Source organism: Anas platyrhynchos, chromosome 3, assembly GCF_047663525.1.
Source record: "Anas platyrhynchos isolate ZD024472 breed Pekin duck chromosome 3, IASCAAS_PekinDuck_T2T, whole genome shotgun sequence".
NCBI classification, from domain to species: domain Eukaryota; kingdom Metazoa; phylum Chordata; class Aves; order Anseriformes; family Anatidae; genus Anas; species Anas platyrhynchos.
In genome coordinates this window covers 56,749,240-56,770,705 of record NC_092589.1, presented here as the reverse complement: position 1 = coordinate 56,770,705, position 21,466 = coordinate 56,749,240, and the positions used below count along the sequence as shown (strand labels likewise).

General features: G+C 39.7%; 1 protein-coding gene across 7 annotated transcripts in view; it reads right to left on the bottom strand.

Annotated features, from left to right (window-relative positions):
* Nucleotides 1-21,466, bottom strand: part of ARID1B (AT-rich interaction domain 1B) — a 321,285-nt gene that overhangs the window by 34,885 nt on the left and 264,934 nt on the right. For all 7 annotated transcript variants that reach the window (XM_027454398.3, XM_072035944.1, XM_072035942.1 and 4 more), the window contains one exon: nucleotides 7,269-7,414. In XM_027454398.3, coding sequence (XP_027310199.3) covers nucleotides 7,269-7,414 — 146 coding nt within the window. The remainder of the gene's footprint in view (nucleotides 1-7,268; nucleotides 7,415-21,466) is intronic.

Sequence of the window (21,466 nt, the reverse complement as noted above, 5' to 3'; positions counted from 1 at the left end):
GCTACCCAAGGACAGTTTACCAGTACAGTTTACCAGACCAGCAGACTACCTCAGTCACTCCTGCACTTTCCCTTTAGCAACAGGCTAACGGAGACGAAAATGACGTAGATTTTACTTTCTATTTTGAATCCGAGAAAAAGGCTGGACTTCCCAATTGCGCTTCTGCATTAAGACTGGCATCCAGCAGGTAATTGCTGCCCTGACTATCTTCAGGACGAGTTGCTCAGCCTTGTGAGCTTTAACTACAGAATTACAAGCTGCAAACTCTGCTCTGAGAAACAGCAGTCAACTTTCCCCCTCCTGCCAAAATGAGGTGGGACTATAATGAACGCACAAATGTCTTTCCCTGATAATGGCACACAGTTGCTTCCCAGGGGTGTGAGGAGTTTAAGTTTTTTTTTTATATATATTTGAAGATGTGAGTGCTAAGTATAGTATTATTGCTGCAGAGCTGCTGGGTTCCTGGATTTCTAGAAAGATGCAAGAAGAAACATTCAGATAAATACAGAGAAAATACTGGGCAGAGCAGATGCTAGGAGGTGCCATGACACTGAATCAATGCAAATAACCAAAGAACAACAGCAAGACACCAGGCGATTCTTTTCCTGCAGAAAACCATGTGCACAGCATTTATGAAAGGCTGGATTATCTTCCCTCCCTCTCCCTCTTTTTTCTCCCCCTCATGTCCTGCTTTCAAAGAAGGATCTGAGATAAGAAAAACATAGGCTAGGATAACCTATAAAGAAAGGAAAAAGGAAAAAATACATATCCCAAGCTCACAAATTTTAAGAATCAGCAAAGCATCGTTGCTTAAAAAAAATAAAAAAGGGGAAAAAAATAAGAATGTGATCATTACCAGACCTAGTGTGCCTCTGCAAAATGACAATGCTGGCTCACACTAGGCAGCAGGCACACTGCGTAGCAAGCCAAAGAGAGGAGGGGGAAAAGAAGCTTTAAAAATGCTTCACAGATTGCCCACTACAAAATGATTATTGCACATATTCATGTATTACTATGTTTTAGAAAATAATTAGTTTTAATTACAGCAGTGAGAGCATGAGCAGGACTCTGGCGAATACGCTGGCAAGCTTTGCAGTGCTAATTTGCTAATATCTTTAGCATCACTGCAGGTTGAGACTATGGGTCTGCCAAAAAAACCTACCCAGCCATGTGCCATGTGAGTTTACAACTGTATGCTCAATATTCAGCTTTGAACTGCTGGTGTTTTTCATGGGCACATTTTCTTGTTTTTTCAAAGCACATTTGTAGCCCAATCAAGCCCTTAAAGTCATCACAACACATAAATCATAATTGAGCTTAAAAAAAAAATTTACTTGCAATACTTAAGACTTCAAGAATTGAACAAAAAGCCTTTTTCAAGAGATGCAGCTGCAGAGAAAATCTATTGGGATCAGCTAAAAATGCTGTTATTTTTATGTATGTGTGTGAAACCTCAACAAAACAGCCAAGCAATATTATACTGGGAAGCCAGCATCCACTACGCATGTGATTTGTATGCATTTTGCCCTTACACTGTTTGGAGAGTTGGGGCAGCTTGTGACCATTATGGAGTGAAGAATGGCAGCCTAACACATTTTAGTTTTGAATTCTTCAGTTTAAAAAAAAGTTACTTTTCTTTCAGAGATTTTTTTTTAAATGTACATAGCAAAATGGTCAAATGTATGCCACAGTCTGGTTTCAAACTGGGATGCAAAACTGTTATACAAAATCCATTTTAACACATATCATGCTGTGAAAGTGCTAAAAAGACATCTTAGTTTTAGTTAAAAGCAAGCCAAAAATGACCCTTCTCCTCTCAAGCTATTTTGGAGAGGTCAAACAAAGTAAAGTTAACGACACTTCTTCACCAGCGTTCTGCATGGCTAAATCCTCTGTTGATCTCTCACTGTTATCTAGGTTGGCACATTGTATTTCTATTGTGAAAGAATAGCATAATTCTGCCCATTCCTGGTAGTCCTGTTTCCATCAGAGCTCCTTTATAAAATCTCTTCCAGCGAGGTTTCAATTAACATCTCATGTAAAGGGCAAGGGACTCTGGTCTGCAATGAACCACATATTCTGGCTATATTATTCAGGTTTGGGAATGTAAAAACACCAATTCATTTTGTGTACTGCATATTTCTTGTTTTGTGGTATTTGCATATATAATTTCATCTCTATCAGGAGTTGGAGACAATTATGAAGAAATTAATATGGCTTCACAAATCTGTTCCACTTTCTGTTCTAAATTATTTTCTTCATCTACATCACTTTCTGTTCTAAAGAGGAGAACTGCAAGGGTTTTACTAGCAAACTGTAAGGTCTCCCTATAGCTTTTACCTAACATGTTTCCACAGCTACTTTTCCATCCACTGTTGAAATGCTGTTTCATAACTTCTTGCAAACGTATTCTCCAGTGATTTGCAAACAGACACTCCTTCACTTTTTAGCGAAGCAGTACAGCAAGAACATTGTTTTGACCCTTTCCGAGCAGTGAAATATTGTTATTGTCACGAAAGTGCTAAATTAAGACATGCTCTCTTTCTACATAGGTACTAATAATTCTGCGTGTGAAGTACAGACTGAAAGATAAAACATTTTAGAGAAGAGGATAACATGGAAATTTTGACTTAAAAAGTGCTGTAGCATACTGTGAATAGGTCTCAAGTACTAGCCTCTGGCTTATTAGAAGAATTTAAGAGCTAGAATGGTTTCAAAAAGCAAGTATGGGTCAAGGTCCTGAATTAACTATTCCACGCTGAATTTAATGTACTCAAAGGCTTATATTGACAAGAGTGAAACTGCAGCAAAGTATTCTTTTTTGCTAAAGGCTGCACGATCAGTCCCAGAAGATGATGAAATACTGTAAGAGCAGCAATACACAAACATTGTTTTTCTCTTTATTGCTAGTGCAATAACAAATCACGCTCTACAAAACAGAATATTACATCCTTTGTAAGACATTTCTCCCTCCCTCCTGCCCCTAGCACTCTCCCTCCAAAAAAAAAACGAAAAAAAAAGAAATAAAGAAAAAGCAGAGAATTTATGACTCATATGGAGCTGGCAAAAGAATCCCCACTGCTTTTATACCCCAAAAAAACAACACAACAGAGCAGGGACAACAGCAGAACAGCATTGCCTAACATCCTGCCATAACTGACCATTCCCCTGTGGGTAGAAGCACAGCCGAGGATGCTCGGGCTCCTTGTTGTGAAATGGGTGTGCAGGCGGCCAAGGATGTCAGCGCCACCCCTCCTTTCTGCCTACCAACCCTCTGGACTGTGGGATGACAAGTGCATGAGTTTTGGGATGTGGGTATGTGTACTGTAAGAGCTGGCTTGGCTTACAGTTACACAGTGACCACCAAATTATGGTCGTTGCCTGTATGGGCTACAGGTGATGTGATATTTAACCTGCTACCAACTACGGGTGTCCTCTGAAAACTGTGTTTAAATGTGCATTATAGAATAGCTCACGTGGAGGTACGTGTCAGGGAAAAAAAAAAAAAAAAAAAAGGAAAATAAATGGAGTTCTTCATTCTTCTGAAAAATGAAAACCAACCGAGCCGCAAAACAGAGAAAAACAATTTAGATTTCTAAAAAATGCTTCACATTTATAAATATAATTGCTGTTTCTATCAGGGGTTCAGCCAAATAAACACAAAGTCAAAAATACATTTTATATAAAAATGTAAACGTTGTATCTGTTTTTAAGAGTGTCCTTTTAATTTCTTTACTTTTTTTTAGAGCTTCATGTTTTAAGTATTCCAATGTTCAAAATTTACTGGGAATAGCAAAACCCAGAAAAATGAAAGGTATGGGTACAACAGAGGTATGGGCAGTATGAATGCCCTTCCATTGTTTTGTTCACCCCCAAGGGCAGTAGAAGAGGTTTTGGATGCCACTCTCTGTGCAAGTACAATATTGAAAGCTATGAGGTACAAACTCCATATTACTTCTTTTTAAAGCTAATTTTTGCAAGAATTGCCAAGGTAAGCAGCGTGAACTTGTTATTTCATTGATGTTGGTTTTGTAAGTTTTCTTTTATTATATTTTTAAAGCCCAAATTAAAAAAAACGGAGGGGAAAAATATATAAATTATGTATGAGAATGTGAACCCCTGTATAGCAAGAGGACAGTGGAGTTTATACCATTTCTCTGTATGGCAGCTTGTTCCATAATTGTGGGAGGATTCTGGCACTTGTTCTTGAAGCTTTTGGTATTGTTATGGATGGGATACTCTATCAGAAGGATTCGTCTGCTTTAATCTCATAATTTCTGTGTTCCTAAACTGCTCTACATCATCTAAAGCTGGTGATGTGTTCTTTGATCCACAGTCACTGCGGAAATACCAGGATGTTAAACTGCACCATGATATTCCTTTTGATAATGATATTAATTAAATAATAATAATAATAATAAAATAAGGTCAACTGGTAATGAGAAGTTATAAATACTAATAAAAACAGGTGGCAAAAAGTGTTATACTCAGCTGTACTGAAGCTCTACAACCACGTAAATTCCAAACAGCATCTGCAATCTTCCTGTGTTTTACAGAGCAAAACCTAAAACTGACTGCATTTGATTACAACAAATAAACCAAAACCTACCTTCCATCCCCAAAACAGGCAACGTAATTGCACTCTCAAACCCCAGAAAACCAAGAAATGAACTTCTCCGTGTTGCTTACCTTATTTTTTCATTGGCCTGTTACTGAAACAACAGTTGTTCATGCTCAGTGCATGTCAGAAAGGTAACCCTCTCACTTGACTCCACCAGCAGCTACTCAGTTGCTTTTTTTGGCCCTACACACTAACTGAACCCTGTTTTTCCTGGCTGTTGTGGCTTTAAACTAGTGGGAAAAAGAGCCAGATAGCGGCGTTGGTCTTTGTGTCACAGATAATGCCGCTTTCGGCCTGTAAGCAGGCACCATCTGCATGTTCTCCATCTCATCAAATGCAGTGCATGGGCAAGAGCGGAGCCTGCAGTGCTCCCCCGGCTCAAGACAATATCATTTTAAGTCCTGTATTGACACTTGTCTTAAGCTCAGCCCTTCATTTCTTTGACCCAAGCAGAATGACGTGTCAGCATATGGGCAATGGCAGCGTTCCCACCGCATGTGCCCCCAGCAGTGTATCCACGCCTCATTTTCTCTTTTTTCCCCTCTGCACCGCCACGCTCTGTGCTGTTGGAGACCAGCCGTGTAAAGCAATAGAGAGCAATCTAGATGCGTGTCTGCTCACACACAGAGGAGAAGAGGTGCACTGAACTCCTCCGGTTCATCTCATACTTACTTTCTATTGGGTAATCTTTGAATTAATAAAACTGGAACAAAAGAAAACCTCACAAATGCACTGGCAGAAAAAAAAAACCCTGATAAATGTTTAAATTATTAAAAATCCAATATTTCAGAATGCATAACACAATAAAAAGAGTATGACTACCCCATACAAAAGACTGCTAGGATAAATGGCCTTGCATTGAACAGATTTCCACTGTATGAAATAACGAATGGCTGAATTATCTGAACAAAAAAACCTCTGTGAATCTTCCTTTAAACTGGTTATTCCTTAGGAATACATAAATCTTCTTAGGCAAGGCACTCTGCCATCTGTTTGCTGTTGGTTATTTTTGCAGCTCTGGGGGCCAAAGGAAAAGGGGGAAAAATTACTTCTGCTAATAGCAAAACAGAATTTATAGCACAGTTTCAATGCTCAGAAGTAATTTTATTTCAGCAAGCCAGACAAAACACATAACTACACAAACAAAACATAATATTACCTGGGACAGCTCTGGTGGGGGAAAAGCAAGCTATTATCTAATGGTCTTTTCAATAGCTTTTCCCTCTTCATCCAGACAGTACAAGTGTGCTGTCTGGACTAACCAATGGCTTTCAAGAAAGACTGAAAAAGCCCTTTTGGTCGTTTTTTTTTTCTTTTTTTTAATTTTTTTTTAAAAAAAAAGCTTGCTGATTAACAGATTCTATTCAGTTTCTTTTGCTAACAAAGATGTAACATATTCTCAAAAAATAAGACACCCTTAAGTATCTTGGGAGCTCCTAAACACAGGAAAGAAGCCCTCTGGACATACTAGACACTACAATTTCACATGGGCCATTTTCTGCCTAAGAAGCAGAGGCATATGAATTTGTGAGGAAGGAAAGGCAGGGAAGGAGGCAAAGGATGAAGGAATGGAACAGGCTACATGGTGCAGAGAGGAAGATACTGAAACACAGGCTCTTGGTAATACACAACTTAAGCAACAAGGTATCTGTAAAGAAATAAACCAAGTAGAAGCACATACAACTAAGAAATCAAATCACCTTAGCATAGCTCTTCAGCTTTCAAAAATACTTTAAAAAACTAATTTTCAAAAAAGGCTAATGTAATCAGTAAAGCATGCACCGAAACTCCACGACTGGAAGATCCACCTTAGGGTTACTGAAACTCCATCCGAACCCTCCCTCATCAAAGAATTGGTCTTTACTGAAGTATCATCTCAATAGGAGATAATTGTTAGGATGTGAAGCTGAATAAGGACGATGAAGCATATTTGCACAGCAGTATATTCACCTGTCTTCGAAGATGCACACAAATCTGTAAATAATTCTGAATTCACAAGTCACAATATGAAAGATAAATCCAACATCTACGTTAAATATGCTTTGTTTGCAGAAGGAAACTATGATTAAATTTCATATACTGATATTTAAATAAGTAAGTGAAGAAACTCTATAGATGGTTATATGAATTTTGGAAACAGAAAATAAGGCCTATATTTTCAGAACAGAGCAATTATTTTAAGTGCCCAACTTACAGCATCTTCAAGTCAGAGCAGGTGCACATCTCTGTTTTTAAAAAACAGCACCACATTAAATAACTCAAATTGCAATCTTAGGAAGCAAGACACTGAAAAGCAACAGCAGCCTCTTCAGAGATGAGGCTTTTCTCCTTCCCCCTCTTGCAGACACACACACACAAATATACATAATACTTGCTAGTCAACACCTACGTCAAACTGGGTCCGAGTGTTGCTATAACTTTCAAAACATTGTACTCATCTACATGCTGTGCGAAAGGACTTCATGAAAAATGCATGAGTTACTGTACAAAAAAACGCAAATACCTTAGCCTAGTTTCCAATCACTCCAAACTACCCCAGTAGGGGTGAATCGAATGAAGAAGGCTATCCTCTGCCATCAGCTCAGGGCTGGTACCTTTAAACAAGTTTTTGGAGGAAGGCCACTCCTGCAACGCTACCCACCATTACCTGTGGAACTGTTCACCATGTTAGGTGCCATGCTGTATGGAGGAGCCTGCGGGTTCATCAAGCCAGAGCTGTTGTTCATCGGCTGCGTGTAGGGGGAGCTGGATCCCATAATACCGCTTTGATTCATGGCAGGAAAATTGCCTTGCCTATGAGAAGAAAAAGCACACACACACGGTCTCATTACGTACCTCATCGCTGAAGATACTGTGGTTTGTCACAGAATACATCTCCTATTGTTTGCAAATAGCTAAGGAGAAGGCACGCAATTAGTTCATTTTACCTACATGGGGAGCTATTAGTCTTGAATTAGTCACTGTATATCTGAGACAGAATTGGACTGAACATAAATTTCAAGAAATGTATATGGTGTTTTTATATGTCACAACCTATCAGCACAAAAATACAGCTCATATTATTTACCCTAGACAGCAACGTGATCAGGAGTCAAAATTAGAACCTAGGTTTGGTATATAAAAATTTCAGAGTGAATGAAAGTTTTGACCATTTAACAGAAATCCTTGCCTGCCATGGCTCAAAATGCAATGAAATGACCAGAAGAAAAATGGGTGCCATAGAATCTCTTTCAGATCTCTTTATCTGTTATGTCAGATCTGGTATCAAACACACCTTGTTTCCTGTAAACACTGCCAGTCTCAGGGTTCAAGAGAGAAAACCAACTGCATATGAACAGTTATCTTGAGCGTAACTTCATGACCCGAAGTGGCATTTACGAAAGTCCCACCTAGAAATTCTGTGTGATTCTGTGAAATCATACAAATGTAAATTCCTGCTTCTCTTCTTCTTCAAAACAGAGTTTTTTTCTTAATAACACAACTGATGTTCCTGTTTCTGGTACTGATTTAGGGCCCAAAGTCATAGTCATTTAGCAAATGCCATTAAAATGACCACAGACCTGACTGCAGCACTGAATAAAATACCCATCTTGTCTGTGCTGTTCAGGTTCAATCTTCCAAAAAACTATGTACGTACAATGCACTGTTGAAGGAAGAAACCTTTCAAAACCAAAAAGTTAATCTGTATTAACCTGTATGATGCTATCATAACAGAGCTTTAAGTTTGTCTGAAAAATGGAAGAAATTCTCCACATCTCCAAATGTGAAGATTTCAGATGAAATATTTTTGAAGACTAAACCTTAGATACTTTTTAGAACTTCGGTAGCTAAGTACACCTGAAAATGATTTAGCAAACTGTTTAGAGAAACTGAGGTGCAAGAAAGAAAATAATCGAACCCAAGTAAGCAGAGTAATCCAATGCAATGCTTCACTCAACTTCAAAAATAGCCTTTTGCTCTTTTCATCCACAATACAATCACCTACCTTTTCTTGGTACCATTAAAGATGATATAGTTTTATTATACCTGTATGAGTATATGGTTATATGTATATATTTGTATGCATAAATAAAAAGACATGCACAAATATACTTACTTTTATATTCATAGCCTATATAGGAAAATACAAAATTCAGACCTCTTTCTTCAATGTACCCCTGTGAATTTATGGTGTTTTTCAAAGAATTAAGATTAAAAAGGAAGCAACCCCTCACCCTTCCCCTTCCATAGCTTTGGTATCTGTCTGCTTTTTTCACACTCCAAAGAAAACCAGAACAATTTAACGTTATTAAATAATAGGCAGTGAAAGTTGTTGTAGGAAGACGCAGTTTTGGTATAAATTCTGCTGTTCATTATTGTACAGTATTCAAACAAAATGGACAATCACCCCCACACCAACAACCGTGAATTACTTCAATGGCTTCTCGTCTTCCCCAAACTCAAGGCAGATTCTTAACACAATTGGTAGAAATGGATTTTTTTTTTCTTTAGGAGGTAGAGAAGGAAGACCATTAAAGCACTATTCGGCCTAATTTTTCTTGGCACATTGTGAATTTCTTCAAAGGAAAAGAGAATGTGTTATCTAAATAAAGCATCTTTTTCCAAGTCAGTTTTGTCCCTTGCTCTCTGAAGACAAACTTTTCTTCACTCTTGCAAAGAGGCAAAGGCTTTCTTTTGATATGAAGGAGACAACTGCCATACAATGTCATTTCCATGATGAAGTTTGTAATGTGTAGTGGAGGGAAAAGATTTAAAATGCACAGTGGTGCAATGCTCCAAGGGAAAATTACAAAGGGAAAAGAGAAGAGGAGGACCATTTGGCAACAACTTTAAAAGATTTCAGTCATACAAGCAAGCTTTTCTTATGTAAATATTGTATCTTCCTATACCCCTTCCCCTTTTCTAGCTGAAAATTGTTGTATTTCAACCAATGCAGTGAACTGAAAAGTTCTTTCCATGCTGGATAAGTGAGCTCCTTCCCATTACTGGGAAAAGATATAAGCACAGATGAAGAAAGCGTGCAAGTGCATTTTTATGTTTTAAAAAAGAAATAACAGATTTTGAAAGGTTCTTTTATGGAGTGAGGATGGGATTCTGGAAAAGACAGAAGTCTCTACAGGTATCTGTCTCTCCAGTGTCCTTCATTTGCTTTAAAAATACACAGGAGACTTGTACCTTGCAGGTAAGCTGAAATTGGTCTCGACCTACTAATATTTCAACGCTATTACTTCCTATAGCATGTATATCTTCTAAGCTGTGGGGCTGTTCATTGTCTCAAATTGAGGTACAACCTATTTCATGTTACCCACTATGGACATCAATCTCAATTGCAGCTCATGAAAGCACACTGCTGTACAACAGCTCTAAATCAAGAAGTAGGAAACTATTTCCAGTTTAGACAGAGTGGAAATTAAATAAAAGGAATATACTTGCTTTGGCCAGGACAGCAAGAAAACAACCAAAGTCTAAAAAAAATTGCTTCTGTACCCTGAAAGACCTGAATGGCAAAGCCTAATTCTGAAATTTCATCTGGCAAGGCAATGACTTTCCCTTTCATCCTCCCATGTAATGACACAGCTCTCAATCTCTAGAAAGGGCCCCCAGCAAGAGAAAAGACTCAGCACCATCCCTTGCCCAACTTCATGCTTCCCCCATTCCTTATCACAGCACTGACCAGGGCATGCATGAGCTAATTCAGCAACTTCGAAAGGCGACAACCTGTAAAAGTAAATGTTAAATTATTCTGAGATCGGGTGCAGTGTGTAGTACAGAGTTCCTCCACATATTATTCTGCTCTATGATGGCCTGGAATGGAAAGTTTCTTTAGGGAGAAATAATCAGGTATTACTTCAGCCTTTAATTCTCACTCCACAGTGCGCCTCCTTTGAGTAAAGACTGCCAACTGTGACAAATTGTGCTGCATCAGTGCTATAATATGAAGTGGAGTCCATTAAGAACTGAGCTGAGATCACCAAACTCATTTTGATTAACCTCCAGGTCACTAAACACTTATAAATATGTTACACAGCAGCTGCTAAACATATTTATATATGCTTAAGGTCACAGCATCATCTGTTGGTTGTTGGAGTTAAGTCAAAAATCTTATGTTTCCTTCTGTGCTGCTTTTAGTAAAGGAATATCCAACACACTATTTAAGAAGTAGTTATCTCAAAGTATGCTACCAGACCCTCTCCTACACCTCTCAATTCCCTCCCCCATTTTTCTGGAAGGCTAAACAAAAATGAAGTCTATTAAAAACTGTTTGCTGTACACGTAGTGACATCTAATGGCAAAAATTCAACTGACTGGCTATGAATTCTATAGCTGAACAAACCCCATTAAATATAGGACTTCACAGTATTTACCACATAAACGCCAATGGTTAGGTTTCTTAGGAATAACACAAGTGATAATTAGGAATAATAGGAAGAAATTAAGAAACAGTTACTTGAGCATAATAAAAAATGTCTTCGTGGTGAGATGTGGCTATCCTCCAAGGGAGTGAACTAAACCCCAGTACTTGACCCTTTTGCACACAGACAACACAACACATTAGAAGATGTAATGGTCAGAGAAATCCTGCATTATGTATGTGCTAGATGACCTGTCAGGTATTTTCCAGCTCTAACTTCTCTAATACTGTGATCCCAGATCATTTATTTTTCCCCATTTAGATGAAAAAGCAGCTGGCTAATACAAATTTAGGATTATGCTATCAGTTTAAACACCATACATAAGCCTACACATTTCTTCTTTCTGCTCTACTGTTACAAGATGTCCATGTGTTCTGCAAATAGATGAGATTAAAAATGGGAAGGGGGTAGGATCTGCTTGCTACTCTGTTGTGAATTTACTAATTTACAGCACTTGCATAACATCAGAGCCAGTTGATACGCTTGAAGAAAGGGCTGCCACCCAGGGGGACCTAGAGAGGCTGGAGGAATGGGCTGACGGGAACCTTATGAAATTCAACGATGACAGGTACACCTCACAAGGAAGAGCCCCCTGCAGTGATGCTGGCCGGGGCTTGACGGGGGTGAGCAGCTTTGCTGAAAAGGCCCTGGGGGTGCTGGCAGACAGGGAGCTGAGCATGAGCCAGCAGTGTGCCCTGGCAGCAAAGAGGGCCAGCAACATCCTGGGCTGTGTGACCAGGAGCACAGCCAGAGGTGAAGAGAACTGATCCTCCTCCTTTACGCAGCACTCACTAGGCTGCATCTAGAGTATATCATGTCTGGCTACAGACCCCCCCAGTAAAGGAGAGAATGATAAACTGGAGTAACTTTCACAGAGGGCCCTTAAGAGTAAACCATTTTCCCAGTGAAAAGTCTGGCATTGGATCAGGTGGCCTAGAGAAGTCACGCAGACTCTGTCCTTGGAGGTTTTCAAGACCTGAGTGGATAAAGCCCTGAGCTCTCAGGTGAGCCTGCAGTCAGGAAGAGGTTGGACCAGACACTTCCTGAGGTCCCTTCCAGCCTGAATGACCCTGTGGCCCTTCACTGTCATCTTCATTGTGCTGCTGATGGTCTGGTATACTATCAGGTCCAAAATAAAAATGGTCAAATTCAAAACATTCCCTTTTAAGAAGGTCGTGTTCTGCTTTTTTGTTTTCCTTCATTTGCAATCTACCCGAAGCTTAATCTGCACTTAATCTATTTTCTCTGCAAAACAAGTAGCACCAGATCTAATTGTGACTTCTGAGCTAATGCAGAAGTCCACGTATTTGTAAAGAGGGGATGACATGCCAGATCTGGTCATCGTTAAAAAGCACAACAAAGAAATTGTAAGAAAGAAAGAAGAGCACTGACTGTACAAAGAAGCACACAAGTGATCGCAGCTGCTGAGCAGTGTCTCTCATAGAGGGATGTCTTTCTTTAACTGGGCCCGAAATCACCAGTAGGTTGGTGTGGTGCCTCCAGCTGCCACACAGAAGTCACTCTGTGGCACTGAGCACATTGTGTTGAACGCCTGTTGATATCTGATTTAGCGTCTCCTCAGAGTTGCCATCTGATGAAGGACTTTATTGTCATCTTCCTCAGATTTCAACAGGCAACTGACTACAAAATGGAATCCAGAGGTAGGTCCAGCTTAGCTATGGACCTCCCTTTCTCAGAAGGACAAGAAATGAAAACTCAACTTTCTGTATGGAAACACATCCAAGATACAGACGTGGGGCCTCTCAGCCAGATCTGCCCAAGGGACGGGAGAGATTCACAGGGGAGCCTCAAAAGCAGGGTGCTGTAAGAGAGGGGCCTTCCCTCAGCTCTGCTGCTCAGGCACATGGCCAAGGGCCGGCCACAAGGCCCCGGGCTGGCAGCACGGGACAGCGAGGTGACAAGGCACGAGTGGTGCTGGAGGCGTGTGGGACCCACAGTTGTCTCCGTGGCCATGCGGGGTGGGAAGGGTGCGGCTGCATCCTTGTCCCAGCCTCCGTGATGGGCTGGCAGGGGACACCACCAGGAAGACCTGCAGGAATGAGCTCTGGTCGGGAAGAGCCGCCACCAAGTCACACGTGTCCCGGCAGCCACAAGCTTGCACCTAGGATTATTTGGACACCTCTGCATTGTGCTGCCTGATGCTTTCCACAGTACTGTGTAAGGCAGTGATTTCCCTCAGCTATCCAGCCCTAGGCACTGGACCTGAAAAATTACCCTCTTACCGTGACCTGGCTACCTGAGCAATTGGCTGCTGAGGGGGGAAAAAAAAAAGAGGAAGAAAGGAAAAAAAAAGGCCCACAAGATCATGGAAGTTTGCCATTCTCGCTCCAGATCTTTAACCTACATTGGTTTTGCAACGAATGCACTGTAGCATCTCCAGGGAGTAATTTGTGTAAACATTTTAAAAGGAACATTTTTTTTTTAATGCTGACACACTGCTAAGGTGGCTACTTGATTACAAACTGTGAAAATGACTGCGTTAGGCTGCGCTCACAAATCACAGTGTACTGACCAAATTGCCCTGTGCTTATCTGTGCCAGGTCTGCAGCACGACAATATTTCCTCTCTCTTTTAAATGTCAAAGTATGATTTGGGGGGTTGTTATTTAAACACACTGACCTGCACAATAACTAGAAGTACTTTATTTAAATCTGTCTTGAGCTGGGACTAGCCTTAAGCGCTTATAATCTGTCATACTTTGACACCAAATGGATTATTATAATGAGAGTAATTCAGGAGTGAGACCTGCAAATGCTTTCTCCCTGGAGAACTGACACGTAAACATGTGCATGCAGATACATATGCTCTTTTGTTATGGATTTTCCTTCTTGCTGTATTATGAGCTTCCTTGGAGAAGTGAAACCATTTCTGTCATCGGGGGATAGGGGAGAACTGGAGGAGGGAGAAGAGAGCAAGGGAATATAAAAAGCAATGTTGCTTGCTTTGCTCTGCCTGGAAGTTCATCAGTGAGTCATCACTGTTACCAAAGGCCAACACACACGAAATCTGAATACTGTCTTGAAAAGCTATAAAAAGGCATTAAAGGCAATTCCCATGTAAATAAAACAAACACATTCAAAATACCACATATGAAAGCTAAGTATCTTCCTCTCTCGTTAGCTGCTACTATAAATGTACTAACCTGGATTTCCATTTCCTCCCTTTGTTCAGCAGGGAAGCTCACAACTTGCAATAACAAAGTTTTAGAAAAGCAGCCATGAAAGCTGGTGATGTGACAGGTGTTAGCTCTGCCATGAGGCTTTTGATGAAATCCATTTTTCAGGTTAGAAGGAGAAAGAGAATTTTATACTTATGTGTGTGCATGCGTGAAAAGGGAGGCCAAGGCTCTGAAATGCACATGACACTGACAAAACACCATGAAACAAAAATGAAAAATCATACAGATTTGTACTCTGTGTGTGTGTGTGTCTGTCTGCTGACACCTGGTACACAGAACGAACACCAGACTGTTCTGTACAATGACAAGACCTAAAAGGCAATGCTAAAAATGGGGAATAATTTTCTAGCATCATAATTATATGATAGTGCACATCACCTTGTAATCCACTGCATGCAATCTGACCAAGTAAACTGCCTTTTCTTGGTCTGACTGATCTAAAGATTACTGCATAGCATGCATTTTTGGAAGAATAACAGAAATAGCTTTTCTAAATATACTCCTTTTCTTCTGATTATGCAAATATTTTTGCCTTTAGCATCATAATCATTATTTATATTTCACTAAGAAACAGCCAAGGAGGGAAAAAGAACTAAAAAATTAGTTGCTCCTATCAGACTGATTTGATGCTTAGTCCCCTCAGAAAAGCAGCCACAAAACTGTATGTTTGTTTATGTGCTATTATCATCACATTAACCATTTTTGCAGTGAAAACATCTGCCTGACAGGCTACCTTTCTTGACACTTATTTAAAACCCAATAAAACATAAGAGTGTCACACCGCATCAAACACTGGAAGAGCAACAGAAGAGGCATATGTAATTCATGAATATTGATGCTAATAACAATACAGCTACACAACATTTGTACTGCTGAATGCAAGTTAAAATCAGAATAAATGTCTCTATCCCATTTTACAGATAATGAAAACTGAGGAAGAAATCCAAGGTTAGTAAGAGTCTAAAATACAGCCAGAAGAATACGAAAGTAGTTGAATAAAATGAGGAAAACAGCACAAGCCCGCAGAAACAAATCCTTAACTTCATTTGATCCTACTGATATAAGGGTGTGTGACTGAAAGACATGAAGGATATTTAGTGAAATACAGTAGTTTTTTTTTATTTTTTTAATAGAGCTCCTTCTGTGTTAATTAGTCTTTTTGGTCTGAATTTCACAGTGACTGCAGCATTTGGTCGCCAGTCTTCAAACCCCCAGGGATTCCCTGAAATGCCTTTATTAAACAGCATTCTTACAATTGCAGCAAGACCTCCACACTTGAGTTTATTTGTATAAGAACAAAGTCCTCTGTAGTCATTGCAGCCTCTGCTAGATAAATGCAATATAATGCTGTGTGACAGAAAACACAGGACTACTGAAAAGCAGGCCAAGTCCAATGGCTTGTAATCCCATCGAAGCTCTGCTCTTAGTGACCCCTGCCTACCTGCCTGACAATGTGGATTTAAACTGCAGCTCTCAAGGCAGCTGCTTGCACCTGTCCCCTTCAGATAGAATGTCTCTGCACTAAAAGGAGATGCATTTCTGAGCCCAAGTGTGTGATGGGTGAAAGAGGGATGCTGTACAGCAAGCAGAAACATGCAGAAACTGTGTTTCTAGCAAAAAAAAAAAAAAAGTAAAAAAAAAAAAAAGGCCTTCTATGCATGATGCAGCCAAGCTGAATCAGAATGCCATGAAGGGTGATTTAGCCTGGTGTGACTTGATATCAAAGTGAGGAATGACTCATATGACTCTCTCACTATGTACCTTCTATTTTTGTGCATGTTTATAAATAGCTTTATTAAGAAGTCGGAAGGCCCTATGAACTCTCTCCCAGAATGATGACTTGAAAGTGGGTAAGAGTCTGTTCCCAGTACACTCATAGCTAGGAGGTCACCAAAGCGTGGTGCTAAAAAGCTACAGGAAGCTAAGGACACACTGTGTATTTCATCGATTCAGGCTCCTCTGGTGTGGCACCAACTCTGAGAGGCTTGACTCCTGTGCTCCCTGCTCTTTCATCTTGGGATGTGATTCTCTTGCTGCCTCTCACCTCATCCCTGCAACGCTCAGTCATATTCTCGTACTGCTTTTGAGCACCACTCAGCTCCACTGAGCTCACTGTGCTGGCAACCAGCTGAAAATCTAATAAAATCCTGATCATTTCATGCCAGCTCCTCAATGTATCTTTTCATAGTAAATGTCATCTGGCTGACAGCACGCTGAACACAACTGTGCATGTGCAGCAGCATGGAGAGGAAGTTCTCCAAAGGGATTTCCCAGCAGACACATTTTCACTTACCTATCTTTGCCCAATAGCCTGGAGCTATTACATGTTTATCAATATTATTACTACCACTACTACCATCAGTCTCAGCATTTTGGCACTCCAGACAGTTTCACAACAGCAGTGTGGTGCATATGTCAACATAGTTTCAGCTGGCTCTTTTCTTCATCTTTGGCTCAGAAGATGCCTGAAACCTACTGTGACAACTGCAACAGGTATTTAATGTGTTAGTGAAAATGGTGGCTCATAAAAAAAAAAAAAAAAAAGAAACAAGAAATAAAATAATAATAAAAAAAACTACCTTACTGCTGTTAACTGTTTAATATGATTCTTACAAAGTTACTTATATGGCAAGTTTGAACAGATGCTCCCCAGCCGAGCTCTATTACTGAAGTGAAGGGCTCTTCCCATTCATATTTCCCAAGGTAGCATTGCTAAAAATTATTTAATGTTCTTTCAATGATCACCATTGTAAAACAGCGTAAAACCTTAAAACCACTGTAAAACCTGAAACCCGCCTACCATTTTTTTATGTCTCTCACTTTCTGTTGCAAAAACCCTAGACTGTTCAGTCACAGCCTTGTACTTGCAGAATATATGTGCCAAATCACACATGGCAGTCATGGCATTAGCTTTCTTCATGAGTCCCATTAAACAGATGGCTATTCTCCTGTTTTCTTCTGACTAGTTCTGTGATTTTAACTAGTAGACAAAAAGACAAAGTGAAAATCTGGTTTCCTCACCTGAAGCATTTCTTGCCAACCAAAGAATGAGCATTCGACCTAAAGTTCTTCTGTACTCTTTACTTTTATGTAAAAAATAATTAATGAAGTACTCCGTTCTTAATACCCTGAAGATCATGTTTTGAAGTACAGAATTTCTAAGTAACGTCTGATTCAGAGGCAAAATGTTAATAAACTACAGAGCCCTACACTGCTATTTTGTTTCAAAACAGTACTTCTATAGCGGACAACAGCTCTCCTAAATAACCAAATCAAGCCAAAAATAATCCTGACATGATAATAATCAAATTAGAATAGTCTCTGAGATGACTGAAAATTCTCATTCATGATTCTGAAAATCACCCTTCCTTCCCAACATACTCCCACTTTCACAATTTACAAATTGTTACTTTCCAAAGGAGGGAAGGAGTAGGACTCTTGAGGTCTGTGGTTAATCTCTAATGGCATGAACAGCATACAGCAGTCTACTTGATTGATGAGTAACCAAAATAGAAAAAAACGTCTCCCCAAATCACTGGTTGCCTGCATGAGCTCTGCAGTATGGTGACATTCAGGGCTCCAAAATGATGGATTTACCTTTTAGTGAAACAAAATTCCAGATAAAAACATATTTCTCTCAGTCTCCCACAAGAAATGGCTTTGGTTGGCTCAGCACGTAAAGTTTCTTCCCATCCTTACACAATTTTATCAGCGATTTTGAGCTGATCTACAAAATGCATCTTCATTTAAAAAAAAATAATCAGAAAAGAGTGTTTCCAGCTTCCCCTTTACTATAGTAAATGCATACAAGCTAAGTCATGCTTCACCCCTCCTAATACATTGCAGAAACAATCCAAGTATGGTTCTGCTTCAAAAAGCAAAATATGAGGAAAGGAAGTGCCCTTTCAAAAAAACAAAGAATAAAAACCCCATAGCTTGATCTAAATGACCGTTTCTTGTGAAGACAGAAGAAACATGGGCCTAGAAATTACAGTTACAGGAATCATTAATATTTGGACTTCAAACCACACACAAAGTTGACACAGAGAGAAAATATTCCACCCCTTGCTGCAGCCACCCCCAGGTGGAGCAAGCGCAGGAGGTACTCTCAGCTCACAGCAACACCATACAGTCACTTCGGGCAAGAGGCCACAGTGCTTCATCCAATTAAACTATACAGGGACCCTTTTTATTTTATTTTATTTTATTTTGGAAGCCAAAATGCAGTTTCACTGACTGGAATTTATTGCGTGGATATTCAAAGAATACCAGATAGCAAGGGAGGGCTTATTTCAATGAAATCTGTCAGGATCCCTAAAGAGATCTTTGGAGGGGTGGGATGGGGGGCAAACAACCCGACACCTTGAGGCTTGAGAGCTGGGAATGGGCTGAATTTGAACAGGAGTGATTCCTTCCCGGTAACTACATGTGAATGCTAACTAAAAGACTGGGCAGAAAGAGCCTTTCTGCCAGGGGCTTATTTCAAAGACAACAGATAACGCACCCCAGCGCTGGCTCCAATTATGGCTTCCAGTCCTATCTTGGCCTCGTTTACTTTGGGGATTTCACAGTGGGCAGCCTTTCATCTAGAAGAAGCCTGGTTTGAATAAGCAAAGAAACTTGAATGAGTACTTAACCTTCCTGCACTCCAGCGCACTTCCCAGCAGAGAACAGCACCTCCAAGCTTAAGAGGAAAAGGGAAAACAATGGAAAATACATGCTCTCTCCAGGGATTAAAGACATGAAGTTTTATTGTAGCACTTCAAGTCTTCCTGCTACATAACTACAGCTTTTTAAAATCACAATTAGAATTTTAAACTCAAAGTTTCAAGATCAAAAAGGCTAGACTGGAAAATACTGCATAGAAATTGACAGGATCTAGGATGTTAAACACCTGAAAGAGTTCTGTTTTTTATTTATATTATTCTTTTTTAAAAATTTATTTGCAATTTTCGCCTTGATCTTTTTCCTTTTGACATTTTAATGCACCGTGTCCATTACTATATTTCCTCACCAGTACCTTCTAGTCCATCAGCAGTGCTGCATTACCCTGTCGTTGGAGAAAATAATATGGAAAAAGTGCTTTGCTGGCACCAGCGACATGGAGTATGAATTATACATACATAGCAGCAGAGAAACGCTGATGGAAGGTTAGGCTGTGGATGTGTGCGAGCGTGCGTGTGCATATATACACACACAGGCTGTAAAGAAGACATATAGAATACATGTTTTTATCTTATTTACACTAATTTTAACCGTCTCTGTACAACAGAAACCCTCTAATATCATTGCAGCTTTTTGAGATCAGTTTGAGGACTGAATACAAACTTACCTATATTATTTTCAGCTCACCACGATGAGGCTGTAGTATGTACTCTCACTGTCCTGAACAAGTACTGAGAGCCAGTCATGGGCTCCCAGTATGGCTATGGGCTTAATTATCCATTAACTATGGATAAAACAGTATGCCTTTTCATTAGAAAGGAAAAACGTCTGATAAACTTAAGATGATAAAACAAATATTTTAAAGATTTCATTTTATAAAGGGATGGATGTAAAACCTATTCATATACAACTGCACACATTCCTCATGGGTAAGACCAAAAGCAACTATATATTTTTTCCTCGGGTTGTGGGATCTCTGCATGTGGGGTTCTCCCAAAAGTTTTGAGGCTATTGGCCTTGGAGTCCTTTTTATACTGAAGCTGAAGGAACTTGTCAAAGATCTACACAAAGGGTAAGGAGCCTTAAGATGATGGCAGTGGGCAGGTTGCTGCACTAGATTATTCTACCAATCTCTTTGCTTCCCCCCTCGCCAAGTAAATAAGCAGCAAGAACTAACATCCATAGGCAATCTGTCCTTCCAGTGTCCTTACACAAAATGCAGAGAGTAATCCTAGAAAGACTGCCACTAGATTGCCACTCTTGTCAAGTGTCCCCCAGGACTTTACTTATGTCTTTACTTCTCTCTTAATACACCTAATACCAAATTCTAGCAGAGAATAGAAAGTTTTGGGTTCTGTGACTGAAGGGCAGATTGATCAGCTACTATGATCCTGCAGCCCTTGTTTTCCCTGAATTTGGGGGAACAACTCACGTCAGAGCGAGCCCCGTGGCTCCAAGAAGCCTTACTTAGTGGTACTAGACTCTAAGGGCTTCAGTGCTCCTGAGGACTTGTCAGGTCAAACTGCCAGTGAAGTAAAAATATGGAAGTTAAAAATCTACTTCTCTACAGCTGGATGGGAACTTCAGAGTTTTTATGTTTTAGAATCACAGAAAGCACACACATACATGTATCATCTATGATTACTCACCTTTTGTAATGCACTTTGCTCAAATTATGGTGAACCAACTGCTGAGCAGTTTAGACAGAACCACATTTTAAAGTGCCTAAAAATATGTCAAAGCAATGCAACACCATAGATTACTACAGAGACTGAACACCATCTCTCAGGTGGCATAGGGAACAGTGAACAATAATGTTAATATCCATCTTAGATTTAGCAACCCGATCACCAGGATTTAAAATGGCCAGAGGTTGCAAATAGCTAAGCTGGATCCCAATTCCTCTCTTTAATAAACTACTATGTCTAAATCGTCTTCTCTAAAATCAATGAAATTGAATTCTAAATTCATTCAATCTATATTAAAAAAAATTGCTTTAATTTACAAAATTGGAACATGCAATCCCAAGAAGCATATTAAAATAGAATTCACTGAGTTCAGAAACACTGCATTCAAAGATAGGATTGCTCCTCTTGTAGGCACATCAAAACTCATTTTAAAGTAATTAGTTCAGGTATTGATAACTGTAGTTGCACCAGCAAAAGGCTCACTTACCCATCCAGTTGGATGTGTACTTTACTGCCAGCTAGTACAGAATTAAGTCTTCCTAAGGCCACGCTGCTAACAATGTTATAAGATGGCTATTTCACAACCATTTATTTTTAATTTCCATTATACCACAGTCACATCTTCAACTGCTAAGACATACTCCGAATGACACTCCCTGCTGGCAGAGACGTACTGAACATGATGTTGACAAGCATGTAGCTCCAGAAATGTCTATTGACTTCACTTGTCAAACTAACAATCAATTCTCTAACGTCTGTACTGCGCATTTACTGTTGTAGTAAACATAAAAGCTCACAGTGAACACACAGTTCCCAGAAGTTTCAAGGTGGGCATCCACAGACTGAGGAACTCGTAACTGGCTAGAGTTTAGAGAAGATA